General features: G+C 41.5%; 1 protein-coding gene across 6 annotated transcripts in view; it reads left to right on the top strand.

Annotated features, from left to right (window-relative positions):
- TTC39C (tetratricopeptide repeat domain 39C) overlaps window positions 1-21286 on the top strand; it is a 111866-nt gene extending 90580 nt beyond the window's left edge. For all 6 annotated transcript variants that reach the window (XM_059040923.2, XM_059040924.2, XM_067015206.1 and 3 more), the window contains 8 exons: window positions 3442-3535; window positions 5868-5975; window positions 10480-10589; window positions 11602-11725; window positions 17700-17797; window positions 18918-19022; window positions 20305-20343; window positions 20892-21286. In XM_059040923.2, the coding sequence (XP_058896906.1) occupies window positions 3442-3535; window positions 5868-5975; window positions 10480-10589; window positions 11602-11725; window positions 17700-17797; window positions 18918-19022; window positions 20305-20343; window positions 20892-20981 (768 nt within the window). In that variant the 3' untranslated portion in view covers window positions 20982-21286. The remainder of the gene's footprint in view (window positions 1-3441; window positions 3536-5867; window positions 5976-10479; window positions 10590-11601; window positions 11726-17699; window positions 17798-18917; window positions 19023-20304; window positions 20344-20891) is intronic.
- Window positions 21287-25102: the final 3816 nt, after the last annotated feature.

Raw genomic sequence — 25102 nt, 5'->3', positions numbered from 1 at the left:
GTCGTTACTTGTAAATGGTTTGAATATCTCCCTGGAAAATCCAAGAGAAAAAGAGATTAAGAATTATAAAAATTCCTGAGTATAATAATGTGACATGTACAAAATCAACTTTCAAAAATCCACAGGTTTCCTACATACCAGCAACGTTCACTTGGAGAATAAAATGGAGAAACAAATCCCTTTTGCATTTGCCACAAGTGTTATAAAATGCCTAAGAATACACCTGTCAAGAAGTCCCGAGTAACTGGAAAAACACACAATATCCCTGTAGTGACAGTGCTGTAGCTGTAAGTCCTGCTGATTTTAATTTGGCAGTAAATATGCTCCATTTAATTTGGCAAAGATTTGTGCTTTTATTCTTCATGGCTTCCTCTGGAAGCAGATAAAGCTTGCGAACATTTTTTTCTCCTTTTACCAGCAAGGAAACTGAGGCTTCAAGTAGTTTTTGTGACACAGTGTATCAGCACTTTTGTATCACAGTGTATCACGAGACAAAAGCCTGTATAGTAATAATTCTTGGTTTCATACTAATCCATTTTCTATATTTTCTTCGGGGTATGTGTATTTCTTTAAAAATTAAACTGGGAATCGAGTATCAAATTGAGGATAACCCTCCTTTCTCTGCTGGGTTGTGGATGTTTTAATTTGTAACCATAAAGACTCCCACAGGTCGTTTTTATTCTGAATGGTTTTGGTGAAAAGGGAACTGTATTTCCACTATTTTAATGGCTGTTCATTGTACTTCTTTAATGAGTGATCAGACTAGAAGTAGAATTAATTTTGTAGTTATGCTTGCTCCTGGGGTGATGCCATTAAGCTCCATAAGTGGTCTCAGTACTTTCCATTTCTATTCAAGTGCTTGTAACACAAAGAGCCTGGGACTTTCTTCACAGTTTCATCTTTAAAGGAAGTATACTGTTCTAGTTTCCCAAGGCTGTTGTAACAAATTACCACAAAGTTTATGTCTTAAAACGACAGAAATTTATTCTCTCACAGTTCTGGAGTCCAGAAGTCCAAAATCAGTTTCTCTGGGCCCAAATGAAGGTGGTCAGCAGGGCAGCGCTCCCTCCGGAGTCTCTAGGGAAAGTCCATTCCTTGCCTCTTGCCTCTGGTGGCTGCCTGCATTGCTGGGCTTGTGGCCACATCACTCCAGTTTCTGCCTCCATCCTCTCACATTGCCTTCTCTGCTTGTGTCAACCCTCTCTCTGCTTCCCTCTTGTAGGGATCCTTGTTGATCGCATTTAGTGCCTCCTGGGTAATCCAGGAACTCTCCCTCATCTCCAGATTCTTAACTTAATCACACTTGCATCCCTCTCCCTGAAGAAAGCACGCAGTTGGAGCAGAATTTGGATACTAGTCAATTGCTAGCTCCCTGACCTTGACTGAGCTCTTACCATTGTTGAAGGTCAGTTCATTCATCCGAAAATGGAACTAATCCATACCCATCTCAGAGTTTTTGAGAGGGTTAAGAGAAATAACGGTGATGCAAGTATTACTTGGCTTCTTTTTTTCTTTTCTTGCATTCAGAGCTTAGTTTTGACTCATCTTGGTGGCTTCGGAGTCCAGTTCCATCCTGGGCACCCAGTAGTTGCCTGATAAATGTTCACCGAGTAGTTTTCTACCCTCTGAAGGGCGGCGTGGCATTGCACTGCCATGCACTGAACCCCAGCTGGGGTCGGCTTGGTAGTGATGACGCATCTGGAAATATCCTGGGGCTGATCGTTGAATGCCATTAACTTGGGAAACTGGGGAGGTGCATGCAAAAGCAGAATCCCTAACCCTGTGGTTTCTGTGCAAGTAGGCTAAATTGAGTGCATGTGTGATGCAGGGAAAGAAGTATTGATCCAGAAAGGGGAAAGTTAGAAATGGGAGTAATGAGTGTCCAGATCTCTCTACACACACACACTTGCTTTTCATAAGAGATTGATTGACCTTTTACCTTTGGTATCTTGGCTGTGTGCTCACAATCAGTGTAAATGTCTGACTTCAGAGCTGGGGGCCTGTTTCATTCCTGTGAGGTTCCCTTCAACTAGGTGTTGAGCTAGTTGAGAACAGGAATTAGTGATACAATGATGTGTGTCTTCCGTGGCTACCTTCCGTATCTTCCGAGCACTCGTGGGTGGTGATGCAGGATTGAACGCTACAGTCTGAACCTTGCCGACAGCAGAGTGAAGTGTTACTGTGGGGCACGAACAGTTACTGGTCCAGCCATGGCCATGGTTACTGAGTCATTTGGCTTCCAGTGTTCCTGAGTCACAGACTGTCCTGCCGATCTCCTTGCTGACTCATCTGTGCCCTGTGTGGAGTCCTGGGGCCTCCTGCAGTGACCGTGCATCACTCAAGGAGCTGAGGAACGTGGTGGGTCCGGCCTCAAGGAAGCCAGAAGCCCCTCTTCTAAGACCCTTCATGCCCCAACCTGGCTGCCCTGGGGGAGAAGAGGCAGCGGGGGGCCTTGGAAAGGGAGTCTCCTGGGAGCAACAGGGGGAGGCACACAGGGAAGCACAGAGAGGAGGGCTGGGTGTAGGGCGGGAAGAGAGACACCTGCTGGCACCTGCGGGAGGGAGAAAGGAGTGCTCCTGGGCATGTGTCAGCGAGGGCAGGCTGTGTCGCGTCCTTGGGACATTTAGGATTTATATTATTACTGATGCGTGATACTTAACGCCTGTCGTTGCTGTATTTACGGTTTAGTTTACCTCCCTTTTATCCTGATGGTGCCTTTTAGGTGCTCTTACCAGGTGCTTGTGGCATCAGATCAGCAGACTTTGAAAGAGATCTTTCATGGAAGAAAACACTAAATGTATTTAACCAGGAAAAGGTGGGACAGGCACTTGAGAGTCTGTTGGGGTTCTGGACGGTGCTAGATCAATGCAAAAGTCGGAAGTGTAATCTGGACCCTCAGAGCATTTCTGAAGTGTTGGGAGAGGAGGGGTGACAGCATTCGGAGAACAGCACCGAGTGGTGCGGTAGAGCGTGAGGGGGGCCCCGGAGCGGGCAGAGGCTGAGCCTGGGCTAATGGACTGGCCCTGGGCAGTACTGACGGCCAGTCTCTCTGGGCCCGGTGGGTGTATGCAAGAGGAGGAGATGCAGTCCCTCTCCTGTCGAACTTACCTGTACCAAGGAGCCAGATCAGCAAATCACTATGTTGATAATACACCAAGTTCTAGTGCACGTGTGCACAGAGACCGCTGTGGGAGAGGGTGGTGTGGGCCTAGCCCTCACTGGTGGGTCCTTCTGACTGAACAGAAGGAGAAGTGATCTGTGCTCTGTTCAGCTCACAACCATGTGAGGGGAAAGGGGGGCGTTTTCCCAGAAATCTTTAAATCGCTCCCTTCTATACTGCTTCATCTGCTTAACTACCAAGGGAAGGGATGCTTTTGAATTAGGATGCTCGTAATGTTAATGACAGATCTTAGCCAGTAACTGTTTTCATTTTTTCCTTAGTGTCAAATCAACAGTGCCTTGACTTCCTTCCATACTGCTCTGGAACTTGCAGTAGACCAGAGAGAAATCCAACATGTGTGTCTGTATGAAATTGGTAAGTATCGAATGTCTGTCCAGTCCCTTGTCATTGAAATAGTATTAATGCAATAGCTCATGTCCAGCTGAGTGTCCAGCCTGTTGTCCCGAAGTGTTAACGCATTCCTGTGCACGTTTTCATTGTTAATGCTGTTCAGTTTGTGTCTTTGTGAAATGCCTGCCGCCTTGTGTAATAATAGGACTTTGTTACCATAGCGCAAGTAGTGGTACTTGATGAATTCTCATTACTTCTTTCTCATATTTTGCTCCCTATAACATTTAGATAATAGGATGATAGGTAAAATTAATTGAGTAAAAACCATTTGTGAATATTTTATTGGACTGGATATGAGAATTCAGAACTGTTTTCTCTTCCCTCCCACCAATGTTTACCTGAGGAGAAAAATAAGGCTTAGGAGAAAATTGGGCACATAGATTCCAATTCCAGCTCTTCTGCCAGCTGACTTGGAGACCTCACCCTCGTAGCAGCCCCTGGAGCTCAGGCGCCTGCCCTCGGAGCAGCTGTGTAATTAAGATGAAATTAGCCGGATGAGCATCAGGCAGGGTGCCTGGCACATAGTTTAGCTGCTTCCTCCTGCTTCTCCTTCCTGGAGAGGAATTTATAGACAGACTTGGAGGCATTTGTTTGCCACTTGCTTGCCTGCTGTAGACATAATTGTCTCCCTGAATCTTTTGTTTAAAGAAGAGTGCAAACTAAAAGATTGAGAACTGCCCAATAAACAGTATTATGTTTTAAACGCCTGTTATAGTTTAGGGAGTGGAGATGAGGTATGATCCAGTGGGAGATATATTTTTCTGTAAACTCTGCTGGAGCTCTGGTTAGTAGCGATAATGTGGAATGGAATGTGAAACACATTATCAGTGTGATGTTTTGAGTAAGACCAGGCATCTCTGATTTCACAACCGATGAAACAGTATAGGACTTGAATGGAAGGAACTAGCTTCGATGCCCTTTTATTTCTCTTGTTTAGGACACTGTTATCTTTTTTCTTCTAGTTTTATTGAGACACCGTTGACACGTAGCATTGTATTTAAGGTGTACAACATGAAGATTTGATACCTGTATGTATTGTGAAATGATTATGGTGGCCTTTTTGTGTGTGTGCACCGCTTCCAGGTCTGTGGCAGGGTAGAATGTCAGAGCGGAAGGAAGCTTGGAAATATCGAAACCCAGAACTAAGGGCTTTGGAAGGTTAATCAGGGTTGGGGTGGGCAAGTGGGAATAGCAAAGTCAGGACTTGGCCTCCTTATTCAGCTGTGGTGCTGCCTCCCACCTCTGTTGCAGCGTTTAATTCAAATCTTATCCTGATGTCCATTTTAGGATGGAAAGAATTAGCCCCAATTTTTACTCTAAAATATGTCAACTTCATATCATATCCCATAGAATTTGACACTGAATTTTTTGGAAGTGTGGCTCCCCCTCATCCCTCTAGTCCAAATGGTAGGTATAAGGTGACACGACTGCTTCGTGGTGCAGCAGATAACAGAATTTTTTTCTGGAGGCAAATCGTGGACAGGAGAGAGCAATGGCCTTCCACCCTTCGTTCTTCCCTCTTATTAGCCATGTGACCTTGAGCAAGTCACGAAGCCTCTTCATGCCTTAGGCTTTCTCCTTGGTCAGGCGAGGATACCATCAGCCGCCTTTCCAAGACTGCACTAGGATTAAACGAGAACTACATCAGGTGCCTGCCTGACGCACAACGGGATGGCTCCGTGGATGGGAGATACTGTTACTAACAACAAGGGATAAAATTCCTCGCTTCCTCATTGCTGCTGCCTCCCACCCCCCAGGATGCCAGCCTAACAGTGTTTTGCTCTGGGAGGAGTGGGGTCCTTTCTCTGCCCCTGCAGAGGGAAGGGTGGCAAGTACTTGATTTCTCACTGGCTTCCTCTCCACTTCTCAGAACAGGTTGCTAATTGACTGTGATCATAAATGCACAGGTGAGCGTGTGAGGCTTTTCGAGATGGTCACTGTGGATGTAATCTCCTGGCATCGCTTCTTTCTCTGCACCGGTTCCTGCTGTTGGGAGAGAAGAGCCACTGTGCTTGGGTTGATCTCCAGCTGGGGGAGGCAAATTGGACGGTTTCCCTAGAGATTTTTACTTTCCTCCCTTCTATACTGCTTCATTGGTTGTGAAATCAGAGATGCCTTGTCTGCTCAAAACATCATATTGAAAATATTTACGAGGGAAAAGATACTTAGGAAATTTTCAGGCTGTTTACGTGGAGCCCTCACAGAGAAAGTCAGCAGGGTAAGACGTTTGTAATGTACAGATGGGCTGTAAAGCATATTACTTTAGGGTCCCGTACTAGAAATATCTCTTTCACAGGTTGGTGCAGCATGATAGAGCTGAATTTCAAGGATGCATTTGACTCCTTTGAGAGGCTAAAAAACGAGTCCCGGTGGTCCCAGTGCTATTACGCCTATTTAACCGCAGGTGAGTAGACCACGGTCTGCACGGCCACAGCGCGCCCCTCTCTGTCTCAGATTAGCTGACGTGTGTTGGCGGGTGGGGGAGTGATGGCAGAGGATGCAGAAGTTGTGTTCTTCACAGTTTCCCACAGCATGTGTTGTTTTGGGCAACTGAGGAGCAGCTCTCCCCAGCCCGTCTGAACAGCGGGGCAATTCGGTGCTGCAAGCCCTGCCCCTCCCCACGTCCCCTCTGGGCTGGGTTGGTCATATGCTGGGTCCTGGAAATGCTTATTGTGAGCTTTTCGTTTTTGTCCTAAACACCTCAACTTACCCTTACCCCTCTCCTTTATTTTCTCAAATCTATTTTTGATTTATTAGGAATTTAAAGAATTTAACATATCTTTAAATTCATGTTAATGTCTTTGTTTGGATTGTTAGTGCCCTCGTTAAAGAGTTGCACGGATTTTGAGTAGTACTGTTCCAACTTTGTTTTACTTATTAACCCTATTATAATTACAGTGTGATTTTGCAGAACACAAGGTAATTCAACACTGCATGTCATTATAGCAGAAACAACTGTAATGTCTGATAGGCATATCAGTGTGTATTGCCTTTTTACCCTTAAATGAAGAGATAAAGACATGCTGCCACCTGGTGGACAAAATAGCTCTCTGTGCCCTGAGCTACAATACATGAAGTGCTGTTGTGATGCAGAATGGTCCAGGTGGAGATTGAAGAGACCCAAGTAGTTGTACATTTTCTGCCTCTAACAATGAGGTCTCCTTACACACCCATATAAGTGATTCTTTTACTTAAAATTTTAGGCTAATCCAAACATTATTTTCAATATCTTCTTATTTCTCTGAATATTTGGATTTAACAAAACGTCTCCTGTCATTCCATCCCCTTAACTGGTCTCTTTAAAATAAGATAGAATTAGAAGATGGTGACCAATGTGTCTGTCCTGGATGTTCTGAAACCACAGTCCATGAGCAGTTAGGATGGAAGGCCCTTATACTCACAGGCCTTCCTGCAAGCCCCGCAGGTATTAATCCGTTTTCGTATGGCTCTTATAGCTGATGGTTGACTAGGAATATTTTCAGTATGCTGCTTAGGATACTTTAAGGGTTGGTTTAGAGAACTCACAGATATCTCGGATGAAAGTAGCAGGCTTGGTGTGCGCAGCACGTGGATGAACGAAAACAGAGAGGCTGCAGCACCCCCCAGCGGTCATTAGGGTGTAATGGGGCCACATAGTCACTGTGGGCAACTGTTTCTTCTTAATCGTTGTTGAGCAAAGAACATGAAGAAATAATGGTACGGTGTGGGTGTCTAGAGGAGCATCTCTTCTCCAGATATTGGAAATCCCAGGATCATACCAGTTGTAGCAGATGATAACGCGTGAAAGACTCTAGGCGCCACCTCTCCACGGGGGCCTTCGTGCAGATGCTGTGTGAGGAGCTCCACCTAAAGAGTAGGCGGGGAGGGGGAGGGAAGGTCACGCTGTCAAGCTCTCAGAGAAGGCTCCTTGCAGGAGCTGTCATTTGAGTTGGCCTGAAGGACAGGTACGTGTTACAGGCAGCTTCGGAGAAGATGGGCATTCAGCGACCAGAAACACTGCCACTCGGGGGCTTAGTTCCTTGTGCTATTTCTTTTTTATATTTATCTGTTTTTTTGTAAGAACATTTAAGTTCTACTCGCTTGGCAAATTTCAGTTTTACGATACAGTATGATCACATATAGTCATCATGTTATACGTTAGATCTTCAGACCTTATTCATCTTATGGCTGAGAGTTTTTTTTTTAATTACAGTAAAATATACATAAAATCTATTTTAACCATTAAAAAAATTTTTTTTGGCCACACCGCGCAGCTTACAGGATCTTAATTCTGCAACCAGGGATCAAACCCAGGCCCCCAGCAGAGAAAGCCCAGAATCCTAACCACTGGACCTCCAGGGAAGTCCCTATTTTAACCATGTTTAAGTGTGTGGTTCAGTGGCATTAAGTTCCTTCACAGCCATCACCACGGTCCAACTTCATTGTCCCAAACTGAAACTCTATGCTCATTACACAATAACTCCCCCCTCCCCAGCCCCTAACAACCACAGCTCTACTTCCTGTCTGTGTGAATTCTAGGTAAGTGGACTCAACACTATTTGTTGATTGAATCTGGTTTATTTCACTTAGCATAGTGCCCTTAAGGTTCATGCATGTTGTAGTATGTGTCAGAATTTCATTCATTGTTAAGGCTGAATAATATTCCATTGTATGTACAGACCATGTTTTGTTTATCCGTTCATTGTCAGTGGATGCTTGGGTTGTTTCCACCCTTTGTCCATTGCGAGTGGTGCTGCTGCGAACACAGTTCTTTTTGATACCCTGCTTTCAATTCTGTTGGGTATGTTACCCAGAAGAAGTTAACCTAGTCTTAATGGATGATCCAAGCATCCTAAGTTCTGTGTAGGTCTCAGACTTAGGGTAAATCATAGACACTCATGCTTTCAAACATCTGCATCTTTTAAAGCAACTGTCTGTAACTGTACTGAGAGGAGGTGGTGTATGTTCTTCAGGATCTGAGGTATTAGTGTTGTAGAACTGCAAAGGTGATTCAGATCCTGATACTGTTGATGTTTATGACTCTTGTGTACCCACACTTGCTCATTCTTTTTTAAATATTATGTGGCTATATAATAATGTTACCAGTTATCTGAGGAGACCTCAAGCTAGGGGCAGCAGAAATTATTCTCTTTAATTGATCTACTTTGTGACCTCAGGCAAGACTTTTAACTTTCCTGGACCTCTACATCCTCTGATCTATCATATGATGGAGTTGTTTTACAGAACAATCCCTGAACTTCTTCCTGGTTTTGAAATGTTATAACCCAACCGATGAGGTTGGGTTATAAATGACCAAAATGACCTAAAGGTCATTTTGGATGGGTTCAGGCCACCACATCTGGACCAGTGCTGCTCTTATAACTGGGGGTGATCTCTACTTTTGACTATTCAGCCTAATCCCACTTATTCCCAGTAGACATCTTCTGCCTTTCCCATCACCTTGATGACCTCAGCTTTCTGCAAACCTTGCTGCTTGTGCTTCTTTGACCCTTCCGTTAGCTGCCCATCCTCTGACATGCCATAGTCTTGTGCCTGGCTTGACCAAGCCCCAAAATGCGCGTATGGGACTACCCAGTTTTAGGACTACTCGAATAAAGAAGAAAGAACTAGCAAATCAATGGACATTCCAACGGGGGGTTGAAAAACAATATGTGGCAAAGACAAAAGCAACAAAAAGTTAACAAATGAATTCATCTTCATGGGAGTTGAAAAGAGGACAACAAAGAGTAGTTGGTAAAGTTTCAATGAAGGGATGGGACTGCAGCCTGGTGTGAAGTTTGGAGAAGGCAGTGAACAGGTGAACCAAAGGAAATACGACTGCATCTTTGCCAGGGGCTCTGGGTGGGATGAAGGTAGCATGCAGATGCAGACCATCGAAATCCTACCCCCCGCCAAGGCTCAGCTTGACTCTTAGTTCCTCAGAGCTGCCCTGATCACTCCAAAGAGAAACCATCCCTTCCCTTGTTGAGCTTTTCCAAAAGTACTTTGGTGCCAGGACTCCCAAGGCTCTCATCACTATATACATTGGAGCTCTGGACTGGGTGTCTTCTCTCTCCAGCTGAAATTTAAGTTTCTTCTGGGTGTAAACATGTGTGTTTCTTCTTCAGGTTCTTGCTGGTGGCTGTAGGTGGTAGATGCCCAGTAAAAATGTGTAGGACTAATTCATGACTTTCTTTCCAGGTGCAGGGGTATCCTACTACTACCGTGAGGCTTTCACAGTCCTCCTGGCTCCTAACTGTTCTTGCCTAGATTCCTTTTTCTTCCACTTTCCAAGTTTGTGAGCTCTAAATGGACTGTAGTCTGTGATAGTATCTGGGGGTTTTGTTAATGTTCAAGACTATCTCCCCCAAAGAGGACTAGGACTGTAGTTTTCCCACCTGTCCCCGCCCCCCCTGCCCCAGAGCTCGGGGAACCTAGCGCCAGGGAAATAGTTTTTTTTGTTTTGTTTATTTTTGGCTGTGTTGAGTCTTTGTTGCTGCCCACAGGCTTTCTCTAGTTGTGGCAAGCAGGGGCTGCTCTTCGTTGTGGTGCCCAGGCTTCTTGTTGCAGAGCACGAGCCATAGGCACGTGGGCTCAGTAGTTGTGGCACGCAAGCTCAGTAGTTGTGGCACACGGGCTTAGTTGCTCCGAGGCCTGTGGGATCTTCCCGGACCAGGGCTCGAACCTGTGTCCCCTGCATTGGCAGGCAGATTCTTAACCACTGCGCCACCAGGGAAGTCCCGGGAAATAGTTGTTGAATCGGTGGAACGACAATCAGCAGGATGGTGTAGTCCCATGTGTAACAGTCTTTAAAAATATTTGCTCCCATTTTTTCCTTTGGTAACGTTTTCCAGGTATCATCAACCTAGGTATCCCTTAGTGGCATTTTCCCCCTAATGCTTACAGATTACAACGATGGTTTCTTACAGTTTGTCAGGGAGCCACCGGTGATGTGGACGGGGCACAGATTGTCTTTAAAGAAGTTCAGAAACTCTTCAAAAGGAAAAACAATCAGATTGAACAGTTCTCAGTGAAAAAGGTATGTTGGAACCTGTTGATCTGGTGTGTCATTTATGATGGATATTTGCAACCATTGCCACCTTGGACAGGTTTTAAGAAATCATATGCAAAGCTGGCAACCTAATGCCATGCAAAATGCAGTTCATGGCTGTGGAGAGAATTTACTCCCATGTCATTCTTCTGCTCTGAATGCAAAGTACTGTTTGGTTGCAAATGATTAAAGCAGTTGTTTCTTTGAGTGAATAGAGACATTACAGATCCTGTGGAGCTCATGAGCCTCCAGAGAGGAAGAACATCTGTCTGAAGAGCTAGGTAGTCTCAGCACAATGCAAATCAGCAGAACCTGGGCAAGAGATACAAACTGTTAGTTCTCATATAGTGAAAGCATCACATTCTTCCCTAATGAAAAACAAAAGTGTGCATCAGATATACCAGCGGAAGGGCCCAGGACTGTAAGGACAAAGCCCCTAATTTACTTCTGTACTTTTAAGAATACAGTTTAGCTGAATTACCATGGGTTACCTGAGAACTTATATCCTGAATTTTCCATGTTTTTAGTTGTAAGTTTTTATTGAATGAACATTTAATGATTTAGCGTGAGTATAAACTAGATTGTAATGTGGAATGCCCCTGAGAGGACTGGGACTAATTAGAAAACTAAAACGTCAATAAAACCGTAACTAAAAGGCATCTAGTATTACATCCTCCATATAAACCCATCAAGTTATTATTTATCACCCAGCTTTTATAAGTTTCTTTGACCTAGAATGAAACTAGATTTATTTCAGTTTAAAGTTTTCAAAATATATCCTGGATCCTGATATTAGATGGAATTGAATAAGAGAAAGGCATATCTACCAATATATTAAAAATCAGAGAGCAAAATTTAGAGAAATTTTCATTTTTAACTTTGCGGGAGGGGATCGTTCACATCTAATATGAACCATGTATTTTTTAATGTCTCTGAAATATTTTTTTTATCTGAATTTGGTTTTTTTCTAACGTTGCCTAATCATTCCAACTGCTTGCAGGCAGAGAGGTTTCGGAAACAAACCCCAACCAAAGCGCTGTGCGTGCTGGCGTCCATTGAAGTGTTGTACTTGTGGAAAGCCCTCCCCAACTGCTCCCTCCCCAACCTACAGAGGATGAGTCAAGGTAAAAAACAAAACAAAACTGTGCAGAGCAGCTTGTTCCCTCAGTGTGTCACTAATCTCCTCTGATTCAGAGAGTACAAATCTGTCATTCTTGGACAAATGGTGCGATGGTTGAAAAAGTTCCGTCACTTAGGTGATGGAAGTAGGAGGCACTGGAAGGGACAGATGTGCTTGCCTTGTCCGCGGTGTGTGGTGATGCACACTGATGGTCAGGGTTGTTAATCCTTAAGCCATGCGGGTGGCTGGAAGCATACGTTTCCTCCTGCCCATCCCCCCCCACCAATGAAACCTCTTTTTTCATATGGACATCCATTAAAATGCACAGATATTAAGTGTACATGCAGTTCAGTGAGTTTTGACAAATATATACACTGTGGCATCCACACCGTGATCAAGACACAGAACATTTCTTCCACCCCTGAGATTTCCCTTATGCCCCTTCTCAGTCAGGCCCCACCCATGGCAACCCCTGTTCTGATTTTTCTCTCCACAGATTATGTTTTAACTTTGTACAAGTGGAATCAGACAGTGTGTACTTTTTAGTGCGTGGCTTCATTTGTACAGCTTAGTGTCTGTGACACCCACGTTGTATCTGTGTCAGTAGTTTGTTCCTCTGACTTGTTGAGTGGGATTCCATTGTATGGCTATACCTGTCCCACGATTTGTTTATTCCTTCTCCTACGGGACATTTGTTTTTTTCTGGGTGTTTAGCAATTGTGCGTAAAGCTGTTACAAACATAAGTGTGCAACATAAGTGTACTGACCTTTTGTGTGGAATTACGTGCTGATTTCTCTTGAGTAGACACCAAGGAGCATAACTGGGAACCTACCTTGTTGATTCATATGTTTAAAAAATCATAAGACTATAAGTTATGGTAATAAAACCTTCATAAAGTCATTTTTATTATAGTTGTAGGAGAAGTTCATGGAGAGAATAAATCTTTGAGTAAAGTAAAGCTTTACTGGTTATTAAAGAAATATTGTGGGCTTCCCTGTTGGCACAGTGATTAAGAATCTGCCTGCCAGTGCAGGGGACACGGGTCAGAGCCCTGGTCTGGGAAGGTCCCACATGCCACGGAGCAGCTAAGCCCGTGCACCACAACTACTGAGCCTGCACTCTAGAGCCCGAGAGCCACAACTGCTGAGCCCGTGTGCCACAACCACTGAAGTTTGCGTGCCTAGAGCCTGTGCTCTGCGACAAGAGAAGCCACCGCAGTGAGAAGCCTGTGCACTGCAACAAAAGAGTAGCTCCGCTCGCTGCAACTAGAGAAAGCCCACGTGCAGCAACGAAGACCCAATGAAGTCAAAAATAAATAAATTTTTTTTAAAAAGAAATATTGTAACCTTTCTTCTAAAGGTATATTGGCAGACGTTTGAATGATATTTTATAGTCTGGCAGATTATCTCCTTTGCTCTTCACTGGAACCCAGGGAAGTAGAAAAGGCGGACAACGTTGTTGTGCCCGCTTTATAATGAGGAAGGTGAGACTCGGAACAGTTAGGTGACTTGCCAGCTCCCATAGGAGCAAATGCCTCTGCTGCTGGTCTGAGGATGGCACATTGACTAGCAAAGCTTTCAGCTCTCTACACACAGGTTCATCTTCCTGGGAGCATGAAGATATTTAAATCATGCAGCTGGAAAAATGATTACATGGTGAGAGTGCTGAATTAAAACAAAACACAGGGACTTCCTGGTGGCGCAGTGGTTAAGAATCCACCTGCCAGTGCAGGGGACACGGGTTCAAGCCCTGGTCCGGGAAGATCCCACATGCCGCGGAGCAACTAAGCCCGTGCGCCACAACTACTGAGCTTGCATTCTAGAGCCCGCGAGCCACAACTACTGAAGCCAGTGTGCCTAGATCCCGTGCTCCACAACAAAGAGAAGCCACCGCAATGAGAAGCCTGCGCACGCAACGAAGAGTAGCCCCCTCTCGCCATAACTGGAGAAGGCTGCAACAAAGACCCAGCACGGCCAAAAATAAATAAATGAATAAATTAATTAATTTAAACACACACACACACACACACACACACACACACACACACACACACACACACACACACACACACACACACACACACACACACACACAGAGTTATCCCTGTGTATCTGTGGGGGATTGGTTCCAGGACCCCCTACACATACCAAAATCTGAATGCACAAGTCCCTCATATAAAATGGTGTAGTATTTGCATATAACCTACATGCACTTTTCCATGGGCCCAGCAGCTCCGCGGCATGTGGGATCTTCCCGGACCGGGGCACGAACCCGTGTCCCCTGCATCGGCAGGCGGACTCTCAACCACTCGCCACCAGGGAAGCCCTCCATGTTTACTTTAAATCATCTCAATTACTTGTAATACCTGATATGATGTAAATGCTATATATGTAGTTGCAAATACAATGTAAATAGTATGTAATTAGTTGCTTTCTGGAATTTTTTTTTTCCCCAGAATATTTTCGATCCACAGTTGGTTGCATCCGTGAATGCAGAACCTGTGGGTATGAAATACCACTGACTGTTCATCCAAAAAGATGGTTTTATAGAAAGCAGTTACCTTTGGAAATGTAGTCTTATTCACATATATGCTGCTCTTTTCCAAAAGTGGTTTCGTATTAATATTTTGGACTTAATTCAAAAATAGTGGCTGTATAAAATTTGTCAGATTTCTTTGTAGTCACACTTGTTTTTGATCAATTATAGCGTTTTCCCTTGAATCACATACTTTTATCATCAGAATTCCCTGCAGATGCCTGTTGCTTATTAAAAAAAAAAAAAAAAAAAAGGTTCCCTCTCAAAGGTCAAAAAGTTTGTCAGTGTTGATATTCCAGAGCAAAGTAATGCAACTCCAAAAGAAGTTGTGCGCAAAGACCCTGTAATTAGGGTAAGTGTGTAACCCTCCTAAGGGAATTACTTGAAAGGAAACAGAATTTTCTCGGATGTTCAAGTTCTGCTCTGTTTGAAAAGATTCATAATTTTAAACCCATCCCTGGTTGTTGATGCAAGTCTGGAATATCTACCAATGTCTAACTCAAAGGACCAGTAAGGAATTTTAGGTGTTCTTTTTTTAAAAAATACATTTATTTTATTTATTCATTTTTTAGTTTTTGGCTGTGTTGGGTCTTCATTGCTGCTTGCGGGCTTTCTCTAGTTGCGGCCAGCGGGGGCTACTCTTCGTTGCAGTGCATGGGCTCTAGGTGTGCGGCCTTAAGTAGTTGTGGCATCCGGGCTTAGTGGTTGTGGTCCGTGGGCTCTAGAGCACAGGCTCAGTAGTTGTGGCGCATGTGCTTAGCTGCTCTGCAGCATGTGGGATCTTCCCGGACCAGGGCTCGAGCCCGTGTCCCCTGCATTGACAGGTGGTTTCTTAACCACTTCACCACTTCACCACCAGGGAAGCCCCTTAGGTATTCTTTTTAATGCACAAGTGCAGGATCATGTGTTTAGAGATAATTAAAACAGACATGCAAATATAAAATGGTAATTGGCAGGCACAAGAACAATCATCACTTAATGTGACTAAATATTCTCTGAGCTCCTTTCCAGCTGTCAAAAGGAACAACAACGATGTGGCCCTGGGGAGGGAGGCAGGCTCTGGAGTGAACATGAGATAATTCTCTAATATTTTTGCTAAAAGTCCAGTTAAGAGAGCTGCTAATTAGATTATCTCATTCTCCAGTGTTAAGCAGTAGTGATCCAAATCGACTCAGTCATATAGAAAACAGGTGAAGATCTTTGTAGAGAAATAGTTAAGTTCCAAGAGGAAAAAAAACACCTGGTCGTGGGTGATAGAGGTCATCTGCATTGATTATACTCTTCCCATCAGGCCCACACAGCTTTGTGCACTCAGCTTATCACAGTCCCTGTCTGTGACTCCCTGCATCAGCAGAGCTAGCTGGATTCTTATATTCTTGTCTTGTCATTTCATTCATTCCCTTCCTCACCCACCTGCCCCTCTCCACTGCATTCTTCCTCTGCGTTTTAAGGATGTTACCGTGTATTCTCAGCACAGCAGTCAGTGTGCTCCCATTAAAACCTAAGTCATGTGGTGGTGGTTCACTTCTGAGACCTTCTGTAGCCTCATCTTATTCAAAGTAAAAGTCTGGATCCATTGAGTGGCCTACGGTCTGTACACACGCCCCCACTGCCATTGCCTCTCACCACGCTTCCTCCCACTCACCAGGCTCCAGCCGCGCTCCTCCTTACTGATCTTGAACACACCAGGCACGTGCAGCCCTTAGTGCCTTTGCACTTGCTGTTCTCTGCCTTCAAAAGCTCTTCCCACAACCATCCACATGGCTCCTTCACTCATTTTCTTCAGGTCTTTACCCACCTGTGGCTTTTTCAATGGGCCTTAACCTGTACCTTTCCGACACACATGCATACCACTATCCCCTTTCCTGGCTTTATTTTTTACCTTAGTGTGTACACTTCCTTAATACACTTACTTTACCTATCTGTCTTTTGTGTCATCTCTCTCCTCCACAAAATGTTAGTTTCCTAAGGGCAGGAATTTTTTTCTCTTTGGTCACTGCTGTCATAGAGTAGTTGCTCAATAAATATTGAATGAATGAGTAGAGTTAATGAATAAATGAAGTACATTCCCCTTTTCTTAACACTGCCACTGCCTTAAGATCTTTGGAGTACTTTTTCTGTGGAGGTATTTTCAGCCTAGGTTTTTGAGGCACCTCCTGCTTCTATAGGTTTAGACTCTTCTTCACATTTACCTCTTTGCCACTCTACCCAGCTCTTCTAGTTACTTCCAAAACTTTTTCTGGAACCTTGAGCACGCTCTCTCCCTCTCTCTCTCTCTCTCTCTCTCTCTCTCTCTCTCTCTCTCTCTCTCTCTGTATATATATATATATATATATATATATATATATATATATATATATATATATACTTACGTATATACATACATACACATATATCACATGTATGTACATACATATATACATGTACATACATTTGTGTGTGATATACATGTGTGTATGTGTGTACATATATATTGTATGTATGTGTATGTTTCTATAAAATCTTTTCAAATCTCAGTAGCTTTATTGGTTCATAGAAATAATTACTATTTTTCCTCCTGTATTAGCTCCACTATGTTTCCAATTTCCACTCCTTTCATTTCCGTGGAAAACTTCCATGCTATCCTCTGAACATGTGTGTGCCCATCCTCTGCAGTAGATGGCCAGCTTCTCGAAGTGGAGGGATCAACTCTGATCCCCTCTCAGAGACTGGTGCAGTACCTCCTACTAACATGTGAAGGTGCTCATTGCATGGTTTTTTGAATTAGTATGATGCAATTGAAAGATTCCAATAGACTTTATTTTCTAGAGCAGTTTTAGATTCAAGCAAAAATGGGCAGAAAGGACAGAGAGTTCCTACACACCTCAAACCTCCCCCCACCCACCATGTGTACCCACACCGCTTCTCCAAGCATTAACATCCCCCCTGTTGCGGTGCATTTGTTACAGCTGATGAACCAACACTGGCACAGCATTATCACCCGAAGTCCGTAATTTACATTAGAGTGTATGCTTTGTTTCGTACATTCTATGGGACTTGACAAATGTATCATGACATGTATCCACTCTTATAGATTGTATGATACAGAATAGTTTCACTGGCCTGAAAATCCCCTGTGCTCTACCTTCCAGACCTCTGGCAACTCACCACAGTTTTGCCTTTTCCAGAATGTCATGTAGTTGGAGTCGTACAGTATGCAGCCTTTTCAGATTGGCTTCTTTGACCTAGTAGTAATATGATGCCATTTTGAGTCTTCTTGGCACCATGAAGTTGGATATCTTTGTCTTTCTTTGACTAAGGACACTCACTAATGGATGAGGAAGGGAAACCTTCTCAGTTTGAAGTTGAATACGTTGCTAAACAATGAAATGCTTAACTCTTTATTATATTTAAGGAATTAAGTGAACGTATTTCCTTCCTGCTGTTTTCGCTTCTCTTTAAGCTTGCCATGAAGTGGATGATTCATCTGTCGTTGGATTAAAGTATTTGTTTCTTGGTGCCATACACAAATGTCTAGGGAACTCAGAAGATGCTATCCAGGTAAACTTCATGTGGGGTCAAGGCTAAGGAAACTAAACTGTGAAAACCTACATATAGGCTTGTGAATAAGAAAAAGGAGAAAGCATTACATAAAGCCAATCTCCCACTGCAGTGTGAGTTTCATCCACTTTATTTGATTAAGGTCATCTTCTCAGATGCCAGAAGTTGATGATGGTTCATACTAGTTTTTAATGTGACTTCAGAGCCTTAGAATACTTCTTCACCTATGGGCTTCTCTTCTGGCACTAGCTGTTTATCAAAGATGACAGCCTCAGTTGAGGAAGAAATGAGGAGGCAGACAATTTTGAAGGAGCAGAGTGAAGCCTCCTAGCTCAGTAAATACAAATATGATCAGGCATGTCAGCCTGTGTCCACTTTTCCTCCCTCTATAACTGCAGATTACTGATGCATTACTGAGGTGAGGTCTAGAAAGTTGTTAGCTTAAGATATTCTGTGAACATATTATATGAAAAAGAACCATTCATTATCTTCATATGTAGTTGGAGGGATTTTTCTGAGTTTTTTTGTTTGGTTTTTTTTTTTTTTTACATGCATCCAGGTGTTATTTTGATTATTCTTTGAGAGAGTTCATGTACTCTAGTAAGAGACTTCGGCTTTTAAATCCTAGAGTGTTGATACACTTGTATTATAATTTTAAATTAATTTTCAGTGTGGGGTATAATAGTTATTACACAGCTCTAAATAGCTTATTTTATATCATATGCTTAAGTATCAGTAAGATACAGTCAAGACACCTGTCAAGAGATGGTTCTTGGCTTGTTTACTTTCTGTCTTAAATATTAAAATGGAATGTTAAGATTTGGAGATGCAGATAAAGATGTTCTCTGCAATAACATGAGTAGAGGCTGGTGTGTCAACTAGGAAAATAAGTAGCACAAATTGGGCTGACTGATGGGTAACATATACTGGCACAATTTCACCAGACAGGTACATAAAGGACTTATATGGTTGTGAATAAATGGGAAGGAACAAAGATGCAGAAAAGGAGAAAATCTGATACAGTATACACATCCTCCTAAAGATGTGATGAGACTTAAATAGGAAAATGAGCCTAAGTAGAGAAATGAATTAATTCCAAAAATATTCGTATTACTTTCAGTTCTTTCATCGAGCTGTTAAAGATGAGTTGTGTCGTCAGAATAACTTATATGTTCAGCCATATGCTTGCTATGAACTTGGCTGTCTTCTGTTAGACAAACCAGAGGTAAGATCTTATCTGTTTTCTTAAATTATGTTCATCAGCAAAACTGTGTAAGTGAACAGGCACAAAACATCCTTCATTTAAAGTAAGTTGATTGAACATAGTGTTTTTTTGTTTTGTTTTCCTTGATTTCACATAAGATGAATCCAAGAAGCTTTTAATCCTATCTCACTATGTTTAAGGAGGTAATCTCTTCCCTGGAATTAGAATGATAAATGTAACTTTGGGGACAAAAATTCATTTGGGGCAAAATCATTGCCTTTTCTAGAGTGGTATGGTATGATGTAATGTTTATTCAGAGTACAGAATTGCATTGTGATTCTAGCTCCGCCATTTATTTTTATTTAGTGTATGATATGGTTAAGTTATTTAAACACATACCTTCTTCCTAATCTGTAAAATAGGATAAAAAATACCTCCCTTGCCAATTTAATAATGATTATGGTGAGAATAAATGAGGATGGTGTGTAGGATTACTTAAAAATTTTTAGAATACCTTATAAGTTTGACGGTCATCATTAAGATGCATATTTAAGAACAGTGGGGCAGTTTTTTTAAAAGTGACTTTTAATAATGCTGGATTTGCTTGGTACCTTCTTTTAGAAGCTCAATTACATACTATTGACTGTATAAAATTCTAATTTTCAGTAAATTCAAGTCAGCCTTCAAATACATGGACTTTTTAAAAGTTGAGCTAAATCAACAGAAATATTCTAGCCTAATTCTTAAATATGTAGCCTATCTTGCCAAAGATAGGCTTTTAATTAGTAACTCTTTTCATTTGAAATTCTAATTTTACCAAAATAGAAAATGCAATTTTTATGAATTTTGGTAGAAACTTCTAACACCATATTCTTTTAAGGAAATTTTTACTCTTAATGCAGCCTTAAAATATATACATAAACTACTATTGAAAAATGAAGTTGATATTCTCAATCAGTAATGCCTTCAAAAAAACTTACTGACTTCAAATAAACTTAAATTATCATCAATTTTGGGTTTTTTAGTAAGATCTTAAACTATTATACTCTTCTAAAGTATGATAGCCCTTTATAAAATAATAATGAAGATTATGAAAATTTATTTATCAAGTAATGCCTTAATGTAAACATGTAAACAGCATTATATTAAAGAAAAATTGAGTCAGTATGCTTGAATGAGCACTTGACTCCCCTCTATGTCACTGTGAATGTTTTGAATTAATATATCTTCCTATTATAACATTCTCTGCTTGAGTGTATATAAATATAGATGTTAAGAGATAATGTTTTTCTTACATTCATAGACTGTAGGAAGAGGCAGAAGTCTTCTTCTTCAAGCAAAGGTAACAATGCCTAAAAATGCTCAATCTCTCTCTTTCCAGTGACCCTTCTTATCCTCTGTAGTGTACTCTGGAGTCTGAATTCAAGAAATTTTGTGAAATGATTGTCCTGGTTGGTATTTCTGGAGGGGAAACTGATAACTGAATCAGTGAGCAGTTGATATTTAAGTGAGATTACACATGAAGCCCCTATGAAATTGCTCATCCTGCTTTATAAAAACTCTTCTCATTTGAGTGGGAAAATAACTGTTGATTTCATAACTGTGTTCTTCATTTAAGTTCTAACAGCAACTTCCATTGAGCCCAGTTTAAGACTACTGTCTCAGGAATAACATGAGGGAAATTTTCCAAAGACAGCATTAATAATGCTCAGTTGACATTTTAAAAACAGACACAAAGTTTGAGGTTTGGGGAATAAGAAAAATCAAGTGAATGCGAAACCTTTGTTAGGAGTGTAAGGAATTTTACTTTGGGCAGTACAAAGCTTGGTGTGATTAATACTGTAGTATTACAGATAGCTTAGCTAATAATCTCTTTCTCTTGTCTCGCAGGAGGATTTCTCTGGCTATGACTTTGAAAACAGATTGCATGTCCGCATCCATGCTGCTCTGGCTTCGATGAGGGAATTGGTTCCTCAGTGACAGACCCGAAGTTTCCGCTCTGTCCCTCCCCACACACGTTCTGCACTTTAAAAGTAGAGGACACAGCTCGTATGAAGATCAGCTTTTCTTCTGAAAACCACCTGGGCCTGGGACACATTTTCTCAGTTAGGTTGATGTATTAAAGATCTCCTCTTTTAAACACACAGCTAAAAAGTAATAATGATGATGATAATACTAATAATAACTAACCACCTGGGGAGAGGGTTAAGTGACCTTGTTCAAACATTTTAGTTTTGTGATTTATTATTTTTTAAATAAAATTTGACTAAATATTCAACCTGCAATCTTGTAGGAATGCCTACTTGAAGCACACATCTGACTGGGTAACACTAAGAGGTACCTGTAAAATTATTAACAGTATCACGACATAGCACTTATATTGTGTTTTGAAAAAATAGAAGTGCTTTCTAGTGTTTTACTTTATCCTCAAACTATTTCTGAGAATGACATGGCACAGATGTCTCCATTGTCCAGACAATGAAACTCAGGCACAAAAAAGGCTAATTGATTTATCGCAATTAATTATTCCTGTTATTATGGAGTAATGAATAGAATGCAAGTCTCCTGACCACAGACCGAATATTCTTTCATTGTAAAATATATATATATATATATATATATATATGTTAATAACCAGGATTCCATGTTTTCTTATTAAAAAACAAATACTCTTCAGCTGAAGTTGTCATCCTTACCTCCAGATTGTCTACAAAAATGTTTCAAAGGACAGACACTTTTATTCCTTTGACAGCCAATCAAGTGAAAGCAAACAGAAGATAGTTTTACAACCGAAAGTATAGCTAATTGCCAATTAATAGAAGACCTAGTCTATAGACTGGATAAATAATACCTACATTTTTGGTGTTTCCTTTTCTTTATGATAAATTGTCTAACCAATTTTTGGAAATCTTTCAACAAATTACTTGAAAAGGTTTTTCTTGAATGAATATAGATTCTTCTGCCTCAGAATACTTGCCGATGAAGGATTTACTGGACTATCTATTGCCAGGATTTAATCACTTTCCCCTTAGCTCAGGTTATTGATATTGTAAACAGAGTTCAGTTATTTTTTAATCCTTCGTTGCTAATTTTTATTGTCACCTAATTTACCTCTTTGTTCAGTACTGCACACCTGTGGTTTTGAAGATTCTTAAATACCTCAGTCACCTAAGAATTTCTGTCATAATTGTGTGACTAACTTGGCTCAAATCTTAAGGTTAGATATTTCTTAAAATTTACGTTGCAATAAAGAATATCATCTTGGGGTGTCATTTACATATCCTTCTAGCTGAAGTATGATCTCATATGACATCAGTACTTTAAAATATTTCTCTTCAAAACAGACATGGAAGGAGCAGCTAGAATGTTGGCAGCTTTAATCTACTTCATCTGGTTTTGAGGGAATAATAATTTCTTCAAAAGAAATGATTGTTCCTTACTGACTTTGGCTAAACTATCTTCATGTTTTCTCACTTCCAAAATGCTTATTAACACTGACTTTCTTTCTAGCCTGACTGCTGCAGGGATTTTAGCTGCTAGCCAGAGAGAAAAGATTCCTATCCTACTTTCATGAATGGGAAGATCCAGAAGTCAGGTATCAATAGATGCCTTCTGAAAGGAAAAATTGATGTCTAAAAATGTTAGATACCTGGTTTCATCAAGGCTGAAGGGAAGAATGTTATGAATCTTTAAAATATGGCTCTTGCCATTTTGTTGTCTTTTTGGCTATAGTATATGTGGCAAACTTCTCAGTTATGATTGTGGAACATTTAGAATCATGAAGTTTTTGCTCCAGAGTTCATACTTAATTGAATTTTCAGTTCAAATGTTGCTTGAACTATTTTTCAGTATTGAGAGATTACATAAGGCCCCCATACTTCAGAATTTTTTTAAAATTCCTATATTAACTGCTTTAAAAACTTTTATTTCTCCAGAGAGATTTCAGGATTTCAAGTAAGTTTGTGTTCAGTTCACTTAACTGAACACACACCATTAGAACACCATCCAGTAAGTCTTTGTTAATAGTATGTTTATAGGCCAGGTGCATTTATAAACTGTCTCTTCTAGGTTTGATGCAGGATAGCCCCTGTGGTTTATCTGGGAACCTGGTGGTAAAGCACGAAGAAGGGGTAGACAGTGGTTCTGAAGACTCTAAAATAACAAAACCATATGCTGTGAGTACACTGTACTGTTAGATTCACTGAAATCTGAGTACATTTTTTTTAGTTGAGTAATTCATAATGGTTCTGGCCTTTGTGCTGTGACTTATCCAACCTGTGAGTTACTGTGATCTGCCTGGAAACCTAGTTTGTTGTAAATTGCTCTTTACCCCTCTCTGATGAAGAAAATAATCATATAAGCAGAACTATTTGCATCTATATGTGCTTTTTTATGTTGGCATCACTTCTTCCCCCTTTTCTGTTTTGGAGCTGTCAAATGGATCTTCTAATTTATAAGTGTCAGATACATTTTTGTATTAGATTGTGCCTATGATGAGAGAAATCTCTAATGTATATTTTATGTACTTGGAGCATATTTATAATTTGACACACTTTGAGGCCTGGTCTAGTACTAATCATATAATATGCATCTTTGTGATTAATGTGTTTAAGATTTTACTTTTACTGGGTTAGGTATCTTTTTGTGTGTGTGTATGTGTGTGTGTTTGGTTTTTTTTTTTTTTTGCGGTATGCGGGCCTCTCACCGCCGTGGCCTCTCCTGCTGCGGAGCACAGGCTCTGGATGCGCAGGCCTAGCGGCCATGGCTCACGGGCCCAGCCGCTCCGCGACACGTGTGATCCTCCCGGACTGGGGCACGAACCTGCGTCCCCTGCATCGGCAGGCAGACTCCCAACTACTGCGCCACCAGGGAAGCCCTAGGTATCTTTTTGATTTTAGCACATGATAGCTAAGTATTTGAGTAAAGACTTATTACTTTCAGATGTCACAGAAAATCAGAATATTTATTGTCTCATATTGTATAAGTTAATTATTTAGAGAATTTGCACTTTTATCTTTCTGCCAACTCAAAGGACAACGCGTACATTTTTAAAATACACATACACACGCGCATGTGTGTGTGTGTGTGCATACATATATGCCTTTGCCGTGTAAACTTTCCTAGTTGATTGCTTCCTTAAGCAGATTGTGGTCAAATATGGCTCCTTTACCTATGAAGATATATGGTCACACAGTCATAATGTACTGTTTGGTATTTCTTTCTCTCTCTTTCCCTCCCTCCCTCCCTCCCTTCCTTCCTGTATATTTTGTGGAAAAAAATCTTGTTAAGCCCAGATCCTCCCAACAAGATACATAGTAGAGGGAGGGGACTTGAAGCTAGAAAGAGGAAATACAGAAAGAAAAGGACAGGGGAGGGGGTAGCAAGAGAATGGAAAGTTGGTCCATAAAAAATGTGCCCCTTCAGTTAAAGTGAGCAAAAATCACACAATTGGCTAACATGTGAAAACTAGCAAGGGAGCTGAACTCTAGTTCCTAGTTGACTGGGGTATTCAATAGAAGCAACACACTTGTAACTTAGCTGAACTCTGGATTACACTTACTTTCTCCTCCCATAGGCTAGTGGCTCTCAAGTTTTAGTTTTACAAATTATCCCTACTCTGAGATTCTGGTTCAGTAGGCTCTAGGTAGGGCTTAGGAAGATATTTTTAATGGGCTCCTTGGCTAATTCTACTGCAGGTGGTCTACATTAGAGAGACATCGCCCTAGGTTATCATCTTTTGGTAAGTATTTAGTAAACCTGAGAGAAGAGTCAAACATATGGCAAGGTTATGCATATTATGGGGCCACTGAAAAAAATGCTTCTAACCCGTTGGTTTTCTAAAGTAGCAGAGTCCTGAGCTGAGTTTTAAAGGAGGAGAAGGATGCAGTCAAGTTAAAATGATGGCTGGAAGGATGTCTCAGGCCTTGGACCTGATGAGCAAAGGCACAGAGGTGACAGGTAGTATTCAGGCCAGGTCTCTAGAAAGTCAAGTGGAAACCAAATGGTAAGATGAGATAGTTACACAGAGGTCACAGCATGATCCTTGGACTTCTATAGAGTAAGGATTTGAAGGGGGGAGGGGCAGGGAGCAATGGAGAACA

The sequence above is a fragment of the Kogia breviceps genome, chromosome 15 (assembly GCF_026419965.1).
Source record: "Kogia breviceps isolate mKogBre1 chromosome 15, mKogBre1 haplotype 1, whole genome shotgun sequence".
NCBI lineage: Eukaryota > Metazoa > Chordata > Mammalia > Artiodactyla > Physeteridae > Kogia > Kogia breviceps.
Note: the sequence above shows the minus strand (reverse complement) of the source record. Positions and strands in the feature narration are given on the sequence as shown.